Here is a 24,213-nt window from a genome sequence, read left to right as displayed (position 1 = left end):
AAAGAGTGAACGATGCCCGGAGTTCTGGGGCCGCCTTCGGGCGCATCATCAAGCTCCCGGCCATGAAACTTGATCCTTTGGCTCGCCTTGTCGTGAGCCTCTCATTTGTGGTGGTAGTGTATGATGTGGTGGCTCCGTTTTGGTGGATCTAAATTAGTTTGGAACTTGGAAGCCGAATGGATGGGCTACGTTTCCATGCGAGTTTGTCATTTGGTGGCTGAGATCTCTTTGTCGACTATCTCCCTCGACAGCCCTTGGCCAGTTGCCCTTCACCAGAGACTTCTAACAGCGGTGGTCAGAGGTTTTTTTATATTTTTTATGTAATTTTCGTGTTTGTAATAAGGGCAATAATCTCTCGACCCGACCCTCATTTGTTTTGCCGTTTGTTGTTAGTTTTTTGTGATCGGCTTGAGACTGTTTGTATGTATCTTGATAAGGTTGTTTTGGTTTGACTAAAAAATTTTCTATGTCGTGTAGATGTCTCCTATTTGTGGGGTTTGACAATCTGTTCCTCTAGCTCTCAAAAACCTACCTCAATGAGAGGGATTTCTTCAATTCGAGCTTTATGTGTGCTTGTTATTAGTGTACCGAGATGTTCTCCCGTTTTCAGGCCTCAAGCATGCGCCATCCCTCTAATGGATCATTAGCATTGTACTAAGACAACTGATTATCAATTTTTAATTAAATATAATTTCCCTTTAAAAAAAATGTGCGGATGACTCTATTACACAATACAAAACACTCAATAAAAACCGATTCCATCAAGAATGAAGTACAACAAGAAAAATGATGCAAGACGAGAATCAAAATCAAAAAAATCCCTTAAAATATCAACTTGAAAACACATAATGCTCTTCTTAAAACCACTACAATTGATGGAAGCTTTTATGCATTGAGAACATGTAACATGTAGCTCAGAGGCCATCATCATTTCCACCTAGACTCATAGCTTATAAATGAAGTTGAATAAGCACTGCCGATAGCAAAACTCTTTACCTGCCAAGACCTAAATCTGACAGACCAAAACAAACTCAAAATAGTGGAAGAACTGCCTCCATTATTACAAAGAAAATGCTAAAACTACATGACGGAAATATCAGCGCCTTTATTAAACCAAAACGTAAACAACTAAAATTTAAAGCACAACCCGTAAGCCTTCAATAAAAGTACAGCCGAGAGGACCATCAGGATTATCAACAGACGAAATAATAAAATCAACAATAGTTTAACAAATAGATGATCTGTCTACTTTATGAGTGGAAATTCTCTACAAGCATTTTCTACAAATCCAAGTTTACGTAGTAAGGTAGATATAAATTTCTAGTCAATCGACTTAAAACAAAAGAACACCTAATTTTCATTCCAATGAGAGATTCCATTGAACAAAAAAAAAAATGTTATCTCCATCCACCATAGTGGCATTGCTGGCCATCCCATCCCACCTTAGGTTTCCAATCTGACTCGAGACAACCTTACAAAAGTCATCGACTAAAATATTATTTAAACAAAAGTCATCTACTCATGAATCCATCTTTAAATCCAATATGAGGAAAATTTAAAGAGGAAAAAGCAAAATAAAATAAAATAAGATAAAATAGCGGGGCATTACTTCGAATTCTGATCCATCTACACATTACGACAAAGTACCTGTGAAAAAAGAAAACATGGATCATCAACATAATTTTTTACTCGTTAAGAGACATCTATAGATTAACAGCCCCTGAAACAAATCATGTTTTTGGGGCTATTCTTAACTTCCAAAACTAACGGCTTGGTTCTCGCATATAAAGTAACTTTGAAATAAAAGTTCTACAACATAAAAAAAGAGGGGGTGGGGGATAAAAAAGAAGGGAAAAAGACGGCGCGGGGTGGGTGTTAAATGCAAGAACATCAAGGTTAAATTCCACTTGCTAAAGGTAAGTAAAGAGAAGACGCTAAACATCTCTTTTCTATTGATTTTCTTCTCTTACTAAAACCTTTCTATTCGCCATTACACTCCTGGACAAAATAGTGAACATACCATCAACATTACAATCGGATAGAATGAACACAAAATAAATATCCCCTCGACAAATATAGAAGGAACAAAAACAAATTTTTATAGGCAAAGAAGTGCAGCAGAAATTTATGACATAAACCGAGACAAAAAGTGAGACCAAATAATTATTTAAAAAAAGAAAAAAAAGAAAAAAAGAGTATTCATAGAATTATGGTCTGCATTCCCTATTCCCAGGGACTACTTGAAGCAGTGATAGCTATTTTGAAGGCCATTATTAACAAAGCAACTGGATAGTTAGGATACTTGTTTCGAACTTCGAGTTTAAGTACCTGTACAAATATAATGTCGATGGATCTTAGCTGCTCTGGAGGACTTTTTGAGGATCGAGTTGCCCACTGCAGTAACTGGAGGGAACAGCAGAAAGTTCCTGTCTTCCCTTCCACTCCTCGCCAGGTTTCAATGTGATAGGTTTCTCAATAGCAGCGGCCTCAACGCACAGCATGTGCTTGTACTCATCGTCTCCAAAATCAGATATAGCTTTCGCCTTCTTATCCCACGGATTCCAAACCACTGCATGAAAACAATGTACAGAGATATTAGAGTTTTCAACGAGCACTATTTGGAATATAATTTCACAGAGGAGATCCAGCTAAAAAAATTTGATTTCTCCATAAGAATGATGAAGAAGATTAGCAACTTAAACAATTAACCAATCTCATTCAGTGCAGGCTGGGTTTAAAAGTTCCAAGTAGGCCAATTTTCTCTTTTCTTTTGTCCTTTCCGGTTGCATTGGTCCATTTAGTTACAGATATCATATGGCTTTATCTGGAGATCCGCCAAACTCCAAAGCCAAGTAGGCATGAGTAGTTCATGGACATAGAGGTACTCCAATTCCGAGTACAAATGTTCAGGTATGTCGAAGGACAAACTTGGTTACCAATAACAGAAAAGAAACGCAGATGTAAACAGCCAATTACCAGCATCTGGGAGTCCATCCTTGCGTATTACAAATGTTCTCTTCTTCTCGTGATCAAGAATTGCAATCTTTGTAGGGGTGCTAAGATAGATCTTGTCAACCTAAACAATGAAGAAAACTACTCACTTAAAGCAGAAAGATGAAGAATAGCACCCAAAACTTCCTCGGGAAAGAAAAAGCAGAAGGATAGACAATGGCATCTTAAACTCCCTACTGGAACTTACTTCTGATTCAAATGTTATCGCATCCCCTTGTTCAGTAAAACGCTCCCGATTCTTCAAGTTGTCAAAATAATCCAGGGTCTCTAATCCTTCTACTCGAACTTCACTGGACAGCACAACTCACTTTAATCAAATACTGTTCAAGGTCACAGGGTGATATTCAAATTCAACTATATGTTACAGAACTACGAAAGAAAGGCAAACACAACAAAGTAATCTCTGTTCTATAGATTAATCAGAAATGAGAGACATGAAGCAGCTGTCCTGATATTGAAGACAACAATAGAAGAAAGTTAATAATTGAATATGGCCAGCCCAAACTTATCACGTGATGCACGAAGCAACTTAATTGAGTTCAATGGTATTTACTATTTAGTTTTGTAATCTTTTTTTTTTTCCTTTATAAGAAAAACTCCCTTCATTGATATGTGAATAAAACAAAAGCATACTAATTACCTGATATCTGAAACAGAAAAATAAGTATGATATGCAAACGTGAATGTGAATGGCTTCCCATCAGTGTTGGTGTTTCTGATGCGCGATGTCAGCATGAGATCTCCCCCTGGTCCCAAAGCTACCCGCAGGCGAAACTCATAACTTCCAAGTGAATAGAAAACATAATAAATAAATAAAATAAAATAAAAATAAAAAGAATCTCAAGGCCTATCCAACAGAAATTCCAAAATTTATAATCTATATACATATATTAAAATTAATGTAGAGATAGTCAGACTGATAGATGAAGAAACAGGTAAAGTACTGATAAAAGTTGCCAAGTTCTTCTCACCTGTGGGGCCAAATCTTTATATCTTCTTCAGAAGGCTTAAGGATCAAATCAACAAAAGCTCTGTATGTTGGTGTCGGAAAAGGGGGTGGATCAGTATCCACAGCCCAAAACCTGTTCCTAGCAAATCCATGCTGCTCAAGAGGACCAAGACTTCCAAACTGCACTCACACAAAAAATATCCCTTTCAATGATGAACATAAGCAGAGAAAGCAAGAAAGGTGAAAGGGCATAAAGAGCAGAACATACCTGAGGAAAACATATTGGAATGCCACCACGAATTGCTTTAGGAGGCTTATAAATAGCCTGGATAAAGAGTATAAAAATTTTAGCATTTGCTTTTGGCTGGATCATATCACATACGTAATAAACTGGAGCAGATAAAAACTAAACAGATTAATAAGGCAGAAGGAAAGGAAGCCGGAAGGCAAAATAACAACAACTCCAATTATTTTGGTGGGTAAACATTGCCAAGCTTAAAAGCAAAGATCTAAGATTTATCACAATTACATCCACACAAGGAATATCTTTCTTATCATTAACATGTATGTAAAATTCTAACGCATCAAAGACTAGCTCAGCACATCTTTTCTTAAGATTCATGTAAAAAATGAATATTCAATATTTTTTTCCTGAGTGAACCAAACCATTTTTCATTCCCTGTTTAATACTTCAAAATTAATTAAAAAAACAGATAAAGAATTTCGGTATGCATGAAATCTCAACAAATCCTACGCAGAGGTGAAAGATGAGACTGCAACCAAATACGCAGGTCATCTTCAGCTATTTGCTATGACGCGCACATGAATCATCGAGAAGAATTTTTTACTTTTCCCTTTTTTCTTTTCCATCATATGCATACTATTTACGATAAACCTATAAACCAATCATTTATCAACAAGTAGGAATTCTAGCATAACAACAGGTACTTATTCATTTAAGCTCGTGTTCAAGGAAAATAGTTCAATTATGATTATAACTAGTGACAACTACATAAATGGAGATCAACAATGCTTGTAAAAAGATAAATAATTTCATAGAGGCAGCGAAAATCTCACTTTTCAAACAACTCATGTTTGTTGGACATGTTAAACAGAAAAGAACAGGAAAGAAGAAAAAAAAAAAAAAAAAAAAAAAAAAAAAAAAAAAAAAAAAAAAGAATGATGAGTAATAATTCTTTAACGTTCAGTAACATTTAGGATACATCGGTAATGCAGGTTGAAACTCACTCCATTTTCAGCACTAACTGCAACAACTGTTCAGTGACATGCAGCACTGACTTCATTTTCATTTATCCCGTGCCTTTAAAGTCGAAGGAGATGATGGCTCTACATTGTAAAGATAATAAAGCATGGAAATAAACAAATAAAAAATTATGTTTTCCTGCTCAATGACATGCTTTATAAAGATAGGAAAGTCGTCGGCTTCTCATAAGATTTGTACATAAACAATATTTAGGCCTTCCAAATAATAGATTTTGCTTTTGCCTTTATTTTGGGGCACTAGAAGATGAGAAGACTCGGTGCAAGCAAACTATCTTCAGAAGAGTTTAATAGGACTGTGATGGTGTTTACTGTTGGCTATTAAATTAGCTGCATAGAGATGTTGAATTTTCTTTGGTTAGAGTGCTGCATGTCATGCGAGCTGGCACGAAGCTTTAGGATTATTAGACTGAGCTGGCATGAAGCTTTGAGTTTAAGATTATTGTCTAATCGCACATTTTGGGCCTCACATGCTTACAGGTAATGCAATAAGGCTGAAGATAAATTGACTTTGACTAAGCTAAATTGGTGGTACACTAAACTGAGCTTTTGTAAACCTTTGATTTTATGAGACAAAGATGGTCAGCGTTGTTTACTGTTTCAAGAAATTTTTACTCGCAGTAATCAAAGACCAGATTGGATCGTGTAGCGTTTTTCTTTCGGCCAGTTTTCCCCCTCATGGTCTTACTCATAGAAGGTTCTAACGAGGTCTCTCTCTCTCTCTTTTTCTTTTTTATGAAGAGAGTAGATCCTTTTGCAATTTCAGCTGATGATCTTTGTAATTATTTTATCCTTTAACTTTTCCTTCTAGGGTTTTTCTTTTATTAGGATTCTCAATTTTTTATTTGTAAGCCGTTTGGGCATGTTTATGAACAATTAATTATACCTATGTATTTTTACTTTTAATAAGATTGAGTAGTGAACTTGGTGTGGAATGGGGTTGCTAGTAGATGCCAACATAGTTGGGATGTGTCGGTAACCTTCTACGTCACTTTTGTCCACTCACCCATCATTTACAAAATAAATAAAAGTTTTGATATGGAGATACAAAAATATACACACACACACACATATATATGATAAAATAAATACAGATTAAAAAATCTTTTAAGTTTGGCACAAGTACATGTCATTCTTCTATCTCCAAGAGTTTCCTGGGGAAGCTACGGCCCACCAACTTTTCTGGAAACTCTTATAAAGAGTGAAGTTTCTGATTACAAACTATCCAAGTACACCTAAAAGTAGAATTTGGACCCTAAAAGGATAAACTATCATTTTAACTATGGAATGAGAAAACAAGCACATTTAAGGTACAACCCAACAATTCGCTTGTTAGGGTATTCAAACTTGCTACTCTATGTTAACATCTAAGCAACAAGTAACTCAACTATTATCAAAGTAGGGATAGAAAGCAACCACATTTAAGGTACAAAGTTTGACAAGATTATCATCTTAGACTACAAAAACCTGCTACTCTATATCAAGACATCTAAGCAACTAAAAACCAATTAGGGGAATAGAAAAACAACCCTAATTAAGGGTGTTTAAAAATTAGCTTGTTAGTTTTCAGCTCTTTTAAGACAGTTATGAAACTAAGAACCAATAATTGAAATCTTTAGTTGTTGAGCACATAGAGGCTTATAATGGAAGGTTCATCAGTCAATAGAAACACACACACACACACTCAGAAACAATAGTTAACACCAATATTACTATTAAAACATAACACCTTTGCCTAAGAAAATAGATTATTTTCCCCTAGCCAAATACAAATTGAAGTGCAGATGCGTGTCATATTTCCAAAAAAGGCAGCTAAAAAATGGCTTCACAACTATGGGAAGAAGTCAAAATAAAAAGTCCCTACCAGCTACATTACTCTGTTAAAAACAGAAAGGAAGGTGGCATTAAAAAACTGTATTGCACCTTACTACTGACAAAGAGCAACTCCTCCCCATGATCATTCTTCCATGATGTCACATGACCCCCATACAGATAAACCTGAAAAAAAAAAAAAAAAAAAAAAAAAAAAAAAAAAAAAAAAAAAAAAAGAGTATCATCAAAGCGAAGCACCCAATATTAATCTCTTACCGAACAAATCTACAACCACGTCAATGAATGTGCTAGGATTCCTTAAAAGTTAAAAGTTCCTCATTTAAGCATCAAGAGTGCCTCATAAGTTATATCTAATGTCGCACTCTAGAACATATAAAGAATTAGAAGAAAAGAAAAGTAGTAAAGTACACAATGTGAAGTAGCCAATCAAGGCAGTTTGGTAAATATATCTAGGCAGATCAGTAGTTGAGTATGCACAAACAGTGACTGAAAAAATTCGACCAGACTAGGAAAGACTTTATAGCAGCTTTAACAGCATTTGATTTTCTCCTGCTTTAGGTTGACCGTTGATGCACCAAAACATTGTCTACGTGTCCTTGACCTCTTTGATGGACTAATATGTTGTACTTTTGGGGCTAGTTTCTTGTAGTTTTTGGTTTGCCTTATTTCTTGTTCTGCAGGAGGATATCTTGTTCTCCTTTTGCTGTTGCCTTCTCTTAGAATAATAAAAATCTCTGTTTTTTTTCTTCTTTCCCTTTACCCTTCTACTTTTCTTTCCACACGCACACACACACAAAACTAAAACTAATATCAAGTTTACTAGTATAATGCCTTAATCAATTTCCAGGAAAACCTATCTTCCCCTCATCTTCTTCACCAACCAATGTAACCCCAAAGTTCAGATGAGAAATTCACTATTAAATTCAAGAATCCTACAAAATGCTTTGAACTTAACTAAGGAGAAGAGAAGATATGCTTTTTAATGATGCAAATAAAAAACATAAAGAATTGTGCATGATCCTCTTTGAAGTGATATGAAGAAGTTAATATTAAACTCAAGATCTCTAGTCTCTCCACCAAAAGGTCCAAAACATATGTGCACTTTAGAAAATTAAAAAATACTAAAAATGTAAATCTTTAACATGGAAAACACTTTCTTGAAGCCAAATAGAGTTGCCGCACGGACCCTGGATTTTTGATATTTGATTTTTAGTATATGTTTTCTCAAAAAAATTTCATATATGCACCCCTTATCAATAAAAATTTAAATATATCCTCACAAAATCCAATCTCAAATAATTTTATTTCTTATTGTTCTTTTGATCTTTTCCTATTAAATCTTATACTTTAAATGTACCTAACTGATTTTTTTTCTCTAATTTATTCTTATGAAAACAATTTTTCTTTCAAATTGGTCTCTTCTAAAATAATTTTAGATATAATCTAAGCTATATAAAAAATGACACATTAAAATATTTTTCTCAAAATGTGTCCCTAATTAAGAATTTCTTTTCAAAGAATCCTCTCAATTACAACTTTCTCACACGCACATTTTCTCTAATTTGCCCTTATTGAAGTAATATGTATTCATTCAAATGTAACCTGCATACTTAAAGATCTTTTTTTCCTTTTCTGACACTTGCAGCTACTATTTTCTCATATGTACCTTCTAAATAGTTTTTCTTATCTAATTTACTTGCTAAAACCTTTATTACTCAAGTATGTTCAATAGTCTATACATATATACTATTCATCTAAATACATTTGGAGTTGATTTTATTAGCATTTTTCACGTTTTTAGTTTAGGCCTCCCTGAATTAAAATTCTGGCTCCGCCACTAATCGGGGCACGACTGAACTATTTGACAAGCAAATTTAAGGCCATATACAAGCTATTACCAAGTCAAAATGTAATACACAATTCTTAAATGCGCATCAATGCCTTCCCTTCCAAAAAGATTTGATACTAATCAAACAAATCTTACTGTAAGTCATGTGTTCACAAGACATAAATGCTAATGGTTGACAACTATCCTAAACAGATCTGACTTCAATTCACCTACAAAATGCAAATAATCGAACACTAAAAAGACGAATCGGATGAAATCTGAAACAAATCCGACTAATTTCGCGTACACTTGCATAATTAACTCAACTAATTTCGACAAATTCCGCGTCGATTATGAACATGCAATTCGATTCGCAGTCGTAAGCAACAATCCAAACGTGTAAATAATCTCACAAGTACAGAACAATATAATCAAATTTAAGCAAACCGAACCGCGCAGATCCGATCGCGAAATTCCAATACAAACCTAAAATCACCCAACGCGATAAAAATATATACATACATATATTCACACACATATATATCCATATATATATATATATATATATCGCACGAGAATCGCGAATCGGAAGCAAAATCGAGCAGCAGATCTCGATCAAAATCGAGAACATGAGAGAGAGAGAGAGAGAATCAGGAATACCTCGGCGGAGCTGCCGCGGAACTCGCGGAGGACGAGCTTGTCGAGGCCATTGACGCCCTTGGCGAGCTCGACGTGAGGAGAAAAAGCACCGGAGGAGGGAGTGAAAGTGGTGGTGGAAGTTGCAGCGGAAGACGAAACCTTTTCGCTGCTCATATCTCCTCTCTACTCTTCTTCTTCTTCTTCTTCTTCGTTCTCCTTCTGGTTCTGGTTATGGAGAGAGAAGAAACCGTATGTATATGTATATATATATATATATGAAAAATATAAATATATATATTTTTTAATTTTTGGGTAAGAGTGTGAGTATAAGGCGGAGAGTGTCGGTATCCAAACAAACAGCAAAGAGGAGGCAAGAGAGAGCGATCAACGGACGTGTCCTGAAATCTCTGCAGTTTCCGGAAACGCTTTTTGATTTTTACTCTTTTTTTTTTAATTTTTTTGGGCTATTAATTTTCTCTCTCTTGAAATTTCGTTTTTCCTTTTTTTTTTTTTTTTTATAATTTTGTTGCGACTAGCTTTATCCGGACCCGAAATGTTCGGCTGCTCAGCTTGGCTTTGTCGCTTCCCTTCCCATCGGCTTTCTTTGGAAATTTTGATTTGCTTTTTGATTTAATTTATCAGGTTAATTTTAAATTTGACCCCCAAGAGTAAAAGTTGTCTAACTTTATCCCTCAATTTAAAATGATATAAAATTGACCACCGGAGTTCTTCATAAATTACAATTTTAATACTTTTGTCAATAAAATGCAATTTTTTTTTTTTGGATCATGTTACTACTTGATTTAAAGAGCAATATAGACTTTAAAATTATATGAAATTTATAATTTAAAAAAAAAATCACAAATTTTTTCCTCTTTCTAACTTAGAAAGAGTCTTTACTTAGGAAATTTCCTCCAAAATGTTGTCTTCTCTTTTGCTAGCAACCCCTACAGTGACATTGCCCTCATATATTTCTTTTTACCAACTAGTCATGGGAGCGTAAAACAAGCCTTATTCTATGGAGGTCAAATTTGATATTAACCCTTCTAGTTATTTTCTTTTTCGAGTTTGAGCTTGAGTTAGTTAAAAACAAATTTATAAAAAAAAAAAAGGAAAAAGATCGTAAAACAATAAAGCACAGATCTTGACCGTGTTTTAAAAAATAAAAAAAAATAAGTTCAATAAAGCACAAATATGACCCCTGAATTATCGTATTTCTAGCGACATGATATTTTCAAGTACCATAACACAAAATTCTCTTTTTTCTATAAATTTTAAGAATATACTTTTTTTTGCTAAGAGAAGAAAAGGGATCAATACGTTACCAGTGTCCTCTCATTTCCCTTAGTTATTGTGTAAATCCAGATACAACAGATGGAACTTATCTAATTCTGCTTGAAGAACGGGCTAACTTTTCACTAAACCATGTCTTATGCGTCAACATACCCAAAATTTAAAACGTATTTATTGTGCCCTCAATTGGAGAATGTCTTCAATCGTAACCCATTATCTAAAAAAAAAAAAAAAAAAAAAAGAGACAAGTACCTCTTAAAACACGTGAATTTAAATTTTTACCCTTATTTATTAATAATATGTTTTTTTAGTGAATAATTATATAACTAAAAGGGTATTAATTAAAAATAAGAAATAAAATTTCAGACTCATACACTCTAAAAGTAACTTTTTCTTGTATCCTCTAAATTCATTAAATTGAGCAATAAAGAATTAGGGACTCATCTTTGGAAAGCAGTGCAGACAAAACGCAAGACGTCCCTTTTCTTTTGGAAAAATAGTAAAAAAATATGCCAATATGAAAAGCTTAAGAAAGTATATATGCCAATTTTTAGTTATAGAAATTACTAGGCCATAACTTGTCAAGTTATTGTTCATAACCAGATAAGTTATGGACAAACTTATCAAGTTATGGTTCATAGTCAGATAAGTTATGGACAATTATGGACAATAAATTGTCAAGTTATGGTTCATAACCAGACAAATTATGAACAAAAATAATAATTTAACCAATTTATTAACTTATGTAAACTATTGACCTATTAATTTTAATTCATTTTAAATCTTAACATATTTCTCTCTTTCTCCCTTTCTTTTGTTGCAAGTGTCACGTGTGAAGTGGTGCCTATGTCATGTGGCTCGCCCAAGTAGGGAGAACTTGATCCAAGAATGGCACTTCCAATAATATTCTTGAAGAAACCCGGGAAATGGTGAGTTTTTCCGACGCTTCTCAAGTCCTTTTTGGTAAATGTTGGCAATAAGCATTAGTTTGGTGAGAAAGTAAAGTATGAGTCTCTCCTTCTCATATTACCTGCCATGGATGCTAGAAAACCACTCCGACATGGAAAATGCGAGAAAAAGGAGCGATTTTTCGCACCCCGCCGATTTATTTCAAAGGATCGGCATTCATTGAGCTCTGAATAAGTGACACGTGACGTAGCTCGGGGGGCATATATGGTATTATGGTAAAGGAAGGGGGGAAAAAAATCACACCTTTTATTGTTCAAAACAAATTAGGACCAGACTGGTTTTTACACTCTGCTGTACACACTTACATCCTCAATTATCAATACAACCTAAATAGACTGCATTTGCAAGCCCCAACTAATTGCTCTACTGAAAATCAAATTTTTAATTAAAAAATGTGATAAATTTGGGGGGAAGAAAACTCACAACAAACCTGTGACCATAAAGAATAGCAACCTGCTAACTCGACGAAAAAACCAAGCCTAGACGTTCAAGCAAACTCGCAAGACCAAAAATAAAACGGGAAAAAAAAAATTTGACTCTGTCCAATAATATAAAAAACCAACTTCTTGGGAGCAGAAGCAGCTAAAAAAGCACTGATGCTGTCCCTTGTACTCCTGAGAAATTGAGTCCTCCCACTGCAGGAAGAAACAAAGCATCGCAATTAGAATGCTTAAAACCGATAAACATAAAGGGTTGGAAACTACGCCGGAATTATCACAGCGAATGACTTTACAGATTTGCAGGCAATCTTTTCTCAACCTGCATCCTACACTGCAGGAAGCTTGAAGAAAACAGTGATAGGAAGGAGACTCAGAACAGTTGAAGGGCCATTTTATGCTTGTTCTGTTTCCATTTGGGCAACTTATAGAAAGCTTCCTTTGACATCCCGAATTTCTCTCTAAACTCGGCCGAAGAAAGATAGGTCTGCAAGCATCAAACCCAAAGCGTCAGAAGTGAAAGAAAGGCGCCAAATTCTGATAAAAATATGTCATTTCAAAGCTTTACCTCTCTCTTGGTCACATCAATCTCTGTAACAGGATCTGTTGAAGTTGTTTTAAGGCGTTCATACGGGAAAATTACAAGACCTTCCTCATCTTCTGCTTCATTCTCTTTCGCATCTTCTTGTATTGTGAGAGATTCTATTCTGCTGCTCCTATAGTTCTCCTTGTTGTTTGTCTCTAGTTTTGGTTTGGTCACCTCTGGGCTCACTGTACCACCAATAAAAGGGTGATTTAACTTTTCAGTATGCTACGATAACAAGTGCTGAAGTCTGTCTGAAAGAAAATTAAGCAACACTTACCTTTGATGGATCGGGGTATCATAGCCTCTCTTGGTGGTGCTGATTTCTCAAAGCCAGCACTAAGTGCCGCAATAGCTGAGGCCTTTGAATTCAGTTTTGCTGAATCTGGAGTCACTGATTTTGGGTATAATTTTCTAACCACAGGAGGTGGAGTTGAAAGGTTCCTGGCACTGGGATTTTCAAAAGTAGCAGCCAGAGCGTTGAATGCTGGAGACCTGCCCCTCACACGAACTCGATCAGGGCTAAAAGACATGCTTCGGGAACGCTGAGATTTATCTGGGACACTAGACCTTCCTCCATAAGACACAGGTGTCCTCCGTTTAGGTTTCTAGTCATATAATCAGACATTCAGAGAACTAATTAGATCATTTGATATGACGAGCATTTTTGAAGCATAGTTACATTTGGCATCAGTATTCAATACACACTTATTAGACAATTCGAGCGTGTTTACTTCATATGAAAGAGAAAGCGAAAGGGAAAGAGAAAGGGAAAAGGAAGAGTGATATTGTTTTCCATCTAATCATGTGTTTACTTGCAAAATCAGTAATGAGTTAGCCGGCAACATGATATGGAAATGAGGAGAAGGAAAGTTAATTTTACTAATGTACCCTTAATGGGTTGACATGTTATAAGTCGATGGTTATTTGCAAAAGGATATTTGCATTATTACATTGATAGAAATCCTATTTCTAAGGTTTAGTAAGCACTGAAAAGAGAATTGTCTTTTTTTTCATTGCACCATCTAATAGATACGAATCATATTTCTCATTACATTGATAAGAATCCTATTCCCAAGTTTAGTGAACACTAAAAAGAAAATTGTATTATAAGAACACTAGAAAGGGAATCGGTGATCTTCATTTTCATTATTTTACTTTCCTTTCAAATAACATTACTTTCCCCACTTCAGTCCTTTACGGTACGCAACTCATGAGAAAAGGAATTGAGAAAGGATGACAACATCTTCCACAGCTAATGTAATTAAACTAGCCCCACAAAACTATAATAATGGCATAACAATGATCAAAGATCAAGATCTTATGCAACCAGATTGGACTAAGGAGTCTTACATCTGTGACTGGAGTACCCCCATTTTTAACTAAAGTAAGTTTCCTCTGGAATGAGTTCCCGTGCATCTGCAACCAAATGGAAATATTTACATATTTTCACCATAAACTGGCTTACATGATCACTCAGTGATTGCTAGAGTTACTTACTGAAGACTTTGCTGAGTCCCACGTGAAGAAGCACGTGAAGAAAGGTGGCTCACTCCCTTCCATGACAATATAAATTGGGGCTTCACGAGACAAGTTTTCTAGAAGGAAATCACGCTCAAGAAATTTCTGTTAAGAAAGCGAAAGAGGTTAATAAATTTCCAAGTGGCACTTAAATCTATAGTTAAGAAACATGTATTTACTACTAAGGTGAAAAAAGTTGAAATAGATAAAAAACAGATTTGATTATTTTAGCACCTAGGGCAACCAGCTGGTAAGTACTGGTTCTAGAAGCCTAACTAAACGTACCTCCCCAATAGTTAAAGCTTGCATTTTATTCTTGGAATCGACCTGTTGGCCAACCCAAACGAATATCTCTGAGTGGCAATCCAAGATAAATATATCTTCGGTCATCAAATCATCCTGGGAGAAATTGTATATCTCTGTCACCTGCAACGACAATAACAAACTTAAGTAAATAAAAATAGTAGACAAAACAATTCATAATGTACATAACTGAAAATAGCTTTCACGTAATAAATCTGGTAGTTATGCTTGTAATACCTTCAAATTTCCTGCAGATTGATGAGCATTGGCCAAAACCAAAAGAAAGGAAAGAAAGGAAAGAAAGAAAAGTTAAAGGAATTCACAGTTCAAAGAAATGGAAGAATCGAAATTTTGAAGAAACATAATTTTGCCAACCACTGAAAGAATCATCCATACCATTTGAAAAGGTGCAAGAAAATAGGTGAGGATCACTTTCAGCATCCCTTCCAATCTTTTGGCTGGAATATTCGGACTTTCCTCCCAACAAATCCCAAAACTGTTCAGATTCTGAACCTTCCTTCTGTGGTTTTGACTGAACATTCGGCTGCAAACCAAGGAGACTTTATGAAAACATGAATATTGAATGAATATGAAGCTCAATATTACAGATAAATGTAGAAGATAAATGAAAGCTGCCTCCTTGCGATAACATATGTTTAGGATAAGAAGAACAGCTAGTTTAAGTCCAAGGTACAAATATGATTAACTCATTTAGATCTCCATCAGATCAATATTTATAAAAATAAAAAATAAAAAATAAAAAATAAAAAAACCACTCATACATATCTGCAAATTATAGCAGAATGGGAAATATCAAACATGTCAGACCTTAATCAGATCCAGCTGCCTCTCAACAAGCTCATGGGTGTCTGAGGTTGTAAGGCTTCCTGTCCATGTAAAGACAGTTGAGCCACTGTGTAGAATGTGGCAGTAGGAGGAATTCAACGATGATGCAACCTGATGACAGAAAACAAGGAAAATTTAAATATGGGTCCCATATGAACAGGCTAAAAACCAACATAACCAAAATAAATAAATAACATATCCGGACACAGACACACATATAAACAAAACAAAACACATACTGCATCAACTTGTATAGCTTGCATATTATCAGGTCCAGAGCCCTGGATACGAAATAGTGCAACACCATCTTCTTGATATGTCTCATCAGGAACTTCCTTCTCTTCAACATATTTCTTGTAGCCATCACTAAGACCACCCTGAGAGATTTTGCAGAAGTTAATTTTTTCCAGTCAAATGAAAGCCAATGAAACTAGTTATAACAAATTAATAGAGATAGACAGCTTTGCAAAGTAAAATATTTCTTCAGTATCTCAATTCTCCACACACCTTATAAACTATAACGCTCTGGCAGATTAAATAGAACAGTGCTGGTTCATTTCCCTCATAGATACGACCCTGGAAAACCAGGAGGAAAAAACAAAACCATTAGCAAGAGTTGTTGAAAGCAACGAGGACAGTGAGTGTCCATGGTAATATACATGTTACAGGCGAAGTAAAACTACCTGGGAAGCCAGAAACTTTAGTGATTCAACCATCTTACTTGCCAATGAAACGGCTGAGACTCTGTCTTCCTGTTTTCAATACAATGCCTGATTATTAAGCTTGCCAATGGCTTTGCAATAGAAGCATTGCTCGAAACAATGCAAGTAAAAGGCTAAAATCTTCTGAGACTTTTACCTCAACACTCTGCTTCCCAAACCATGTTCCTATAAGGTACTCCTCCTTTTCTTCTCCAGGATAAGAATACTGGAAGATGTAACAATCTCCACTGTAAAGTTTCGACTGATCCGAAGCTGGAAGAAGAATCTTTTCCTGGCCATTAACACGCCACACCTGTGCAATGAAAGTTACAGTTATCAGAACAATAAGATAAGCCGCCCTCATTACAGTTTATAACCAGTCTAAATACTGAACTCCAAACCCCCAACAAAAAAAAATGGTACTTCAAGAACCAATCGCAGTACATAAGATGTAACAGTATAAGCTATAAGTACTTCAAGAACCCAAAAAAAAAAAAAAAAAAAGTGCATTAATAGCAACATCAGTTAGCAACTGCGTGGAACACACCAGATTTAAAAAATAAATAAAAAAAGATCATCTCTTTGCCGTTTCTCAAGACACTTTCTATGATGAGCATTAAAAGTTTTTAAACAACAAAAAATCATTAAGGCCTACTCTCAAATTTTCTACATCTAATAAATTTATTATAATAGAAAATGCATCTCTCCCTCTTTTACATCTTTCATTTCTATATTAGATAGTGGCTTCAATTTCCATGTCTCTTGGATTCTGCTCAGTTCTGCCACCATGACTTAAAAATCAATAGATGGTGCTTCAAAAAGCGGGGCAAAACTAATGCTACACAAGATTATGACTTAAAATCAAACTTATCACTCCAACTCAACAAACCGATCAATTTGTTGGAAAATCAATTTGCATTTCTGGAATTCTTCCCTGGAAACATCAGCAAAACCAACCAAAGCTAGCCCCTCAATTTTTTTCCTTTTAAATCTTATATATATAATTAGGTATTATATTATGTTGGTACTAATTGTCCCCCACTAAAATTAATGTTATATCCCTAAAATTAAAAGCCCAATAAACTTTTGATTTAATTATTAGCCCCCATTGGCAAAAATTTCTGGCTCCATCACATGCGTGGTTATCCATCAAATATGGAAATTTAACGACGTAACGTGATAAGAATCCAGTTTCATAAATTGTCATAAATTTTTTTGGTCAATTATTCAATTTATTACAACTGTCGGATTAATGTCTTATGGCTAAAACAATGATACCAATTGAGGGTACATACTAAAGTGACCATTAACTATATACACACACACACACACACACACACACACATATATGGACTTGTTTTTAATGGTTACGTTTCAATCGATGGTTACCATTAAATATGAAAATTTAATGATTGGCGTGATAAGAATTCAGTTTCATTAATTGTTTTGGTTAACTATCTAATTTATTACAACCGTCAGATCAATATCTTACAGCTAAAACAACGATACCCATCGATGGGTATATATACACACACACACACACACACACACACACACACACACACATATATATGGACTTGTTTTTAATGGTTACGTTTCAATCGATGGTTACCATTAAATATGAAAATTTAATGATTGGCGTGATAAGAATCCAGTTTCATTAATTGTTTTGGTTAACTATCTAATTTATTACAACCGTCGGATCAATATCTTACAGCTAAAACAACGATACCCATCGATGGGTAAATATTGGAGTAACCATTAAAACCACACCCATATATATACATACACGCGCGTGTGTGTGTGTGTGTGTGTGTAATAAATTGAGTAGTTGACCAAAAAAATTTATTGCAATTAATGAAATTGAATTCTTATTACGCCACGTCATCAAATTGCTATATTTAATGGGTGACCATCGATGGAGACGTAACCATTGAAAACTCATTCATATATATATATATATATACATATATATATATATATGTATATGCATATGTATATAAATATATGTATGTATTTGTATACCTGCAAGTGTCCAGTGCAGTCAATATGGGGTTGAGGTTCTTCTTTCACAGGATCCGCTTTTAACAAGCCCTTCACATTAACCCCTTGACGTTTTAAAAGTGCTGTAACATGAATGAGAAAATCTTAAATTTCTTGTGCTGAGAAAGTACCCTAAGAATAAATAATGACACAAGGAATATATATGTAAAACATTTCAATAGCTGACCTGCTACCTTGCCTCTACCATCCTCTGACACAGTAACTTCAGCTGTCTGAGGCCATGATTCAAATTTAGACCTGAACACCACTGTCTCAAATCCCTCAATGACTCGAATTATGTGGACTTTTGGTCGACTTTCACTACTTACTAACTCCTGTTTGATGAAATCAAGAACAAGGCAAGCATTATTAAGAATTAGTCAACTGCACAACCTACTATACAATTAAAAAGAACTGATTGTTACCTCTGCGGCTCCACTTGCGGCCTTTCTTTCATCAAGGGATGTATTTCTCCCCATCCACACAAACACTTCCACACCACAATCTAACAGGTAGCATTTATTTGTGTCGAGCAACTGCCTCGTCAAAGAATCAGTATCAACAGGTTCTGCCTTCCCCTTCTCAACACTAAAAAGGGCATGTAATAGCTTTATCAGAACTACTGCATAATTTGGTAGCTGAAACTCTTTATGGTATAACTTAAATGGCATTAACAAAAAAAAAAAAAAAAAGGAATTACAAAAGATTATGTTGTCGTGACAATATATATGGCTATCTATATTTTTTTTCAAGAAAAAACAGAAGTGACTAATTTTTGTTCACAATATCTCAAAGAATTAGGAACAGATGGGAGGGAATAGGTTACAGAGGATATATGGGTTTATTGGATATAGGAAATAATAGCGTTTTTGGACGTCCCAGAAACAAGATGCAATCCAGGAGAGATCGACATGACAATATGGAAAGTTACAAGTCATGAATTGAGATAACATATTACCAAAGTAGCTTAATAGTATGAGAATCAACAGTTTTCTCCTCGTCACTGGATGTTTTCTTTGGAAGTGGAGCAAAGCCACCAAAGAAACCCCAAAATTCCCCAGTTTCTGCATCAGCCATCAACTTTCCATCCTCTACGTGGGAAACCATCAAAATACACTCAGCAAAGAGATAAGGAAATATCGTTATGCATTGTTAAACTTCAAATAGCCACTCACCAACAGCAGCTACTTCACATTTCCCGTGATGATATGTATCTTTGATGTACTGGACAACTTCTAACGCTTTAGCTCTCTCTTGAATGGATGAGTTGTAACCATTAAACTGAAAAATTTTGGACTTGGTATCTAGAATAAATATGTCGTCATGATTGAGCGACGATCGAGCAAAAGGAACCTATAACAAACAAAAAACAGCAACTTAACAAAGATCAGAGAATAACATACCTACAATCATACATATACACTATATATATGGGGTATACGTGTGTGTGTACTAAACATTAGACATTATATCACATATGTAATACATCTAAGCCGCACACTTAATCAGACTTGTCCTTCATCATTAGATAATCTATTTGAAAGGACTTGCCTCTTTAACATGGACTACATGTTTTCCTTTACAAACAAACAACCGTGTCTTGTGTTCTTCAGCCTCAACGTGCTTGAACCCAGATGCAACTCCGCCCTCTAGAGGTATGATGCATGGCTTAAAATAAGATAAGAATTTCTCTGTTTCATGACCCTGTACTTCACGATACTGAACCGCACGTCCTCCAAGAGCTGCGTCCAATTCAACTGTCTTGATGGCCGCAGTACCAGCTTCATCCTGTTCAAACATATCTACAAGTTAAAAGAACTAACAAGATGATCAAAATTCAACAACTTGAAAGAAGTATGAAATAGCACAAGCTTACCTGCGAGGTATCTTTCCCAAGCCAATAATGAATATCATGCCGCAAGGCCCCATTTTTTAAACCAGTTGTCTGCATAGAAACGGCAACACATAAATAATTGAATTATTTTATATAGCAACATACACATCAAAGATTTTGATTTTTTTTTTTTTTTTTTTTTTTTGCAAGTAAAGATTTGCATATTTTAATAAGTTTATTTCCAACATATAAGACTCGAGACAAGCTAATTAGTACATACTCCATTAGAGAGACATAGATATGAAACTGCTGATAAAATGTGAAATTATGTGAAACCCCGTTGAATGAAAAGCAGCTTCAGAAACTACGGCTGGTCTGACATCTCAAATAGAAAATGCATGAAATGGGTTTCCTTCAAATATGAGGGACAAACAAAAGAAGGAAAAAAAAAAAACACAATTGAATTGATTAACAAATAGTTACATTTTCACAAATCTTCACAGCCCTAAAATTGATTAATGGAAAAACAAAGTCTACTAATAAATCAGAACATGCTAAATAAGAATCAAGTCACTCACTTTCAAGATCACATAGGAGTCGCCTGTATAAAACTTGCCATGGGAAGAATTTGGGATAGGAACAGGCCGAAGGTTTTCAATACGCCAGATTTCAAGTCCACTAAACATTGTCAAGGAATAAAGCAACCTTCCAAACGAAGATATTCCACACATACGAACCTAAAATGAAAATGAAACCGCAAGAGAACCAAAAGCCACAAGTAGCACAACAAAAATAATAATTTTTATTTTTAACCTTTAATTTTTTACACTAACTTTGAATCTACAAGTGTTAAAATATAGCATTGCAAGATGCTAAGCACTTGATTACAGGAAGGATACGACTTTTGTCCAGCTCCTTGGAAAGCTGAATCTAAATCTCTCATGGAAACAGCCATGCCGTCTTTTCTAGATTTATAATTTAGCTACCCAAAACTTTGGCTCAGGAGAGGCAAATACGTATCCTGAAACAAAACCACTGAAACCTATCAGTAAAAAGTCCACACATTGTGACAGTTGAAGCAGCAGTGATTCAAATAAAACTTAGATGAAGGGGGAAAACAACAATTCATTTAAGAATTGAACATATTTGTTGACACGAACTTCATATTGACCATAAAAAGCAAAAAGAAATTATATATTGCTGGTTCATAAGCTTTGATTTTTAGTATTAAAAAAAAAAAAAAAACACCTTGTTAATAATGCAGCTTAGTTCATTTCGTATATCCTGATGCTTAGAAATCAGAAACTAATTCTCTCCCACAGAGATAGAATACCCATTAAATGTTTGCCATGTTAGTGACCTCTAGTTATTCATAAAGTTTAAAATCTCAAGAAATCTTAACGAACCATAAAATGCAATCAACAAAAGATAACTCCCAATGGAATTTCACGAACTGAAAACTTCGTAATCACCTTTATATACTTTGATACAGAAATGAGTTGGGCCAGCTTAACATTACAGTTACAGTGACAGATAAAATCCCAAAAATATACCAACGACACTTCCCACAATATCTTAGCCAATTCCGGTCATAAAAGCCCGATAACGCAGATGACAGTGAATAGCTACTATTACGTAAAAACAAAAATAGAAGAAAACAACAAGCAAAAAAGGGAAGAAAATAAAATAAAAGATAAAGTGATCATTACAATTAAGGCAAACAAGCAGAAGATTCATCAGAAGGGTATATGAGCTACTACCAAGCAAATATGGAAAAGAAAACTCAATGCAAAGCAAATTTTTTTAAGAATTTCTAACGTAAACGAAATGGGTATTACTTCCTTCTATCAGTAAACCAATTAGAATAGCCTTTGCCTTAAGACACCAGAATTATAGACATAAAAACTCAATGCAAGTAAATTCTCCGAAAAAAATTCGAAGCAATGTTAAGTGTTAAAACAGCCACTGTATCAAATTGGAAAACCGAAGCCAAACAGATCAAAGTTGAAGAATGAAGATTTGGAAAAGGACAGACAAAGATATAATAATCTTCCGGAACTAGAAGAAAAGACACACGTGAATCAAATGGGTTTCCAAGAAATGATCTTGGAATTGGAAACCCCAGCATTCTAATGACATCTTGGAGTGATTGCGAATTCCAATATTTCGAAAAATCCAACACCATTCTCTTACAAGATACGAGAAAAGCGCAAACTTTCGCATAAAAATTCACATCCAAAAAACGAAAAAAAAGAAAAAAGAAAAACACAATCTCAGCTGAATCAGAGCAAAAGAACATCATAATCATTTGTGTCGTCGGATCAATAAAATTATGATTATAATATAACAATCCGATCAATCAGATCAAATCTACATAATCTTGAAAAACTAAAAGAACAAAAAATATGCGAAAGAATCGAAATTTCGCTAATATCTATGAAAATCCATAAAGAAAAAATTGTATTACATTGGACTCGGCAAAACGAAAAACTATTCACAACTACAACAGAGAAAGAAAATGAAAAAATTTTCCGAGAAAAAGTATAATCTTACCTGAAGTATAAGCTGGCGAGGGAGAAAAAATCCGATTCAGAAACGAAACAAAACCAGAATCAGATCCAATCCAACGGAAATATTCGCCGAGAAAAATAAAAAATCGATCTTTTCACGGAGCAGAAAGAAAGTGAAAGAGAGAGGAGAAAAGCTGAAGAGAAACAGAGTAAAGTTGGGGTTGAAGAAGAAAGGGAAATGAAATGAGAATTTTTTAGAGAGAGGGAGAGAGAGAAAAGAAGGGTTAGAGAGAGAAAAAGTGGAGAGAGAAAATAGGAGAAGAACGAAGGGAAGGGGGTTGGAGGGAATGATGAGTTGCCAGGCGTGCTTATCACTAACATGCAACAGAAAAGATCATTCACATGAACTGTAAAATCTCCTTTCATTAACCAAAAAAATAAATAAATTATTTATATTTTTTCTCTTTTTTTAGATTTTTTTTTTGAGGAATTTAGATTTTTATGAGGGACATTATAATTATTTATTTATAATACTTATAATTAGTATATATACATTTGTTGTGTATTTCATGAAATTGATGTAAGAGATGAATGAAGGGAATATTCTATTATGTGGTTTAATTCTTTCTTTCTACAAAATTAATACTCTAATAATTTGTTTAATAATAAGTGGTGAAAAAAGCAGGAAAAAGTGGGTTTGGTTTTAAGGTTAATAAAAAAAGGGTAAAGAAAGCTTTAAGAATGCAATGAAGGATATTAATAAGTAGCAAAAAGGGTAGAGAAAAAAAAAGTAGGAGAAGAAAATACAATAACTTTTAATAAATAAAACCTCTCGACAGGTATAATTTGTTGTTGTTTGTCTGTAAATTTTCAGATTCTGTTTTTCTTACCGAGGCGTTTCTGTATCTTTGTTGGATATTTTTGTACAGTTTTGGATTTTTTCCATTTTTTTTATTTTTTTGAAAAAGAAAGAAGAAAAAAAAAATTTTTTTTTTTAAAAAAGTGATGATCCGAGGAAAACTTCCTTTATAGTTGGCAACGGCGATAGCTGACTTCCGCTTTGTGAGGATTAGAATTTTGAAAAAAAAAAAATAGAGAGAGAAAGAAAGAGTTTCTTGTTCGGGCCCCAACAAATAATTATTGAAAAGATCTTGATTTTAAATGTGAAATCTGCATCATAAATTAATAAGGCTTCGTTCACTTTGTGAATTTGAGTTTTTAATTCGAGTTGAGATATAACATTTTTTTAAAATTTTTTGTTATAATAGAAAAAGTTAATTTAAATGTGAAATCTGCATCATAAATTAATAAGGCTTCGTTCACTTTGTAAATTTGAGTTTTTAATTCGAGTTGAGATATAACATTTTTTTTAAATTTTTTGTTATAATAGAAAAAGTTAAATGTGATATTTTCTGAGAACTTTTTACTGTAAAAATCTAAAATTGAAAACTCAAATCGGTGAAATGAAGAGACTTAAGTTGTGTTATATGTATTTTTTTTAATTAATGTGATTTTAATTAAATTTAATAATTAAAAATTAACTCTTTCAGTAAAAATAAAAAAATAATCATATCAGAGAAACTCTTGCAGTGAAAAAATTAAGAGAGAGAGAGAGAGAGGAGAGATGAGAA

At 34.3% G+C, this 24,213-nt stretch overlaps 2 protein-coding genes across 4 annotated transcripts; both read right to left on the bottom strand.

Moving 5' to 3' along the window:
- Positions 1–1,333: 1,333 nt before the first annotated feature.
- LOC21399769 (putative glucose-6-phosphate 1-epimerase) lies at positions 1,334–9,968 on the bottom strand. The gene is made up of 9 exons (XM_010095888.2): positions 9,564–9,968; positions 7,166–7,240; positions 4,230–4,286; positions 3,984–4,141; positions 3,653–3,793; positions 3,200–3,302; positions 2,977–3,076; positions 2,329–2,569; positions 1,334–1,647 (listed from the first exon to the last, which is right to left on the bottom strand). The coding sequence occupies exons 1-8, from the start codon at positions 9,714–9,716 to the stop codon at positions 2,355–2,357; spliced, it is 1,002 nt and encodes a 333-aa protein (XP_010094190.1). The 5' UTR covers positions 9,717–9,968; the 3' UTR covers positions 1,334–1,647; positions 2,329–2,354.
- Positions 9,969–12,032: 2,064 nt separating this feature from the next.
- LOC21399768 (villin-4) lies at positions 12,033–22,772 on the bottom strand. 3 transcript variants are annotated; one of them, XR_002902018.1, is made up of 24 exons: positions 22,626–22,772; positions 20,972–21,093; positions 20,651–20,750; positions 20,115–20,183; positions 19,790–20,026; positions 19,414–19,591; positions 19,197–19,329; positions 18,664–18,826; positions 18,426–18,573; positions 18,221–18,321; positions 16,353–16,508; positions 16,178–16,246; positions 16,002–16,070; positions 15,734–15,871; positions 15,477–15,605; positions 15,045–15,192; positions 14,886–14,896; positions 14,631–14,771; positions 14,325–14,450; positions 14,178–14,243; positions 13,105–13,432; positions 12,810–13,012; positions 12,538–12,728; positions 12,033–12,439 (listed from the first exon to the last, which is right to left on the bottom strand). XR_002902018.1 is itself a non-coding variant. In XM_024164133.1 (23 exons), exons 2-23 carry the CDS (start codon positions 21,025–21,027, stop codon positions 12,615–12,617), a joined length of 2,883 nt encoding a protein of 960 aa, XP_024019901.1. In that variant the 5' UTR covers positions 21,028–21,093; positions 22,626–22,772; the 3' UTR covers positions 12,446–12,614. The 3 variants fall into 3 exon arrangements, 1 of the variants encoding a protein (XP_024019901.1); XR_002902019.1 differs by having other exon boundaries at positions 12,564–12,728; XM_024164133.1 differs by lacking the exon at positions 12,033–12,439 and having other exon boundaries at positions 12,446–12,728.
- Positions 22,773–24,213: the final 1,441 nt, after the last annotated feature.

Source organism: Morus notabilis, unplaced genomic scaffold (assembly GCF_000414095.1).
Source record: "Morus notabilis unplaced genomic scaffold, ASM41409v2 Scaffold499, whole genome shotgun sequence".
Classification (NCBI taxonomy): domain Eukaryota; kingdom Viridiplantae; phylum Streptophyta; class Magnoliopsida; order Rosales; family Moraceae; genus Morus; species Morus notabilis.
Note: the sequence above shows the minus strand (reverse complement) of the source record. Positions and strands in the feature narration are given on the sequence as shown.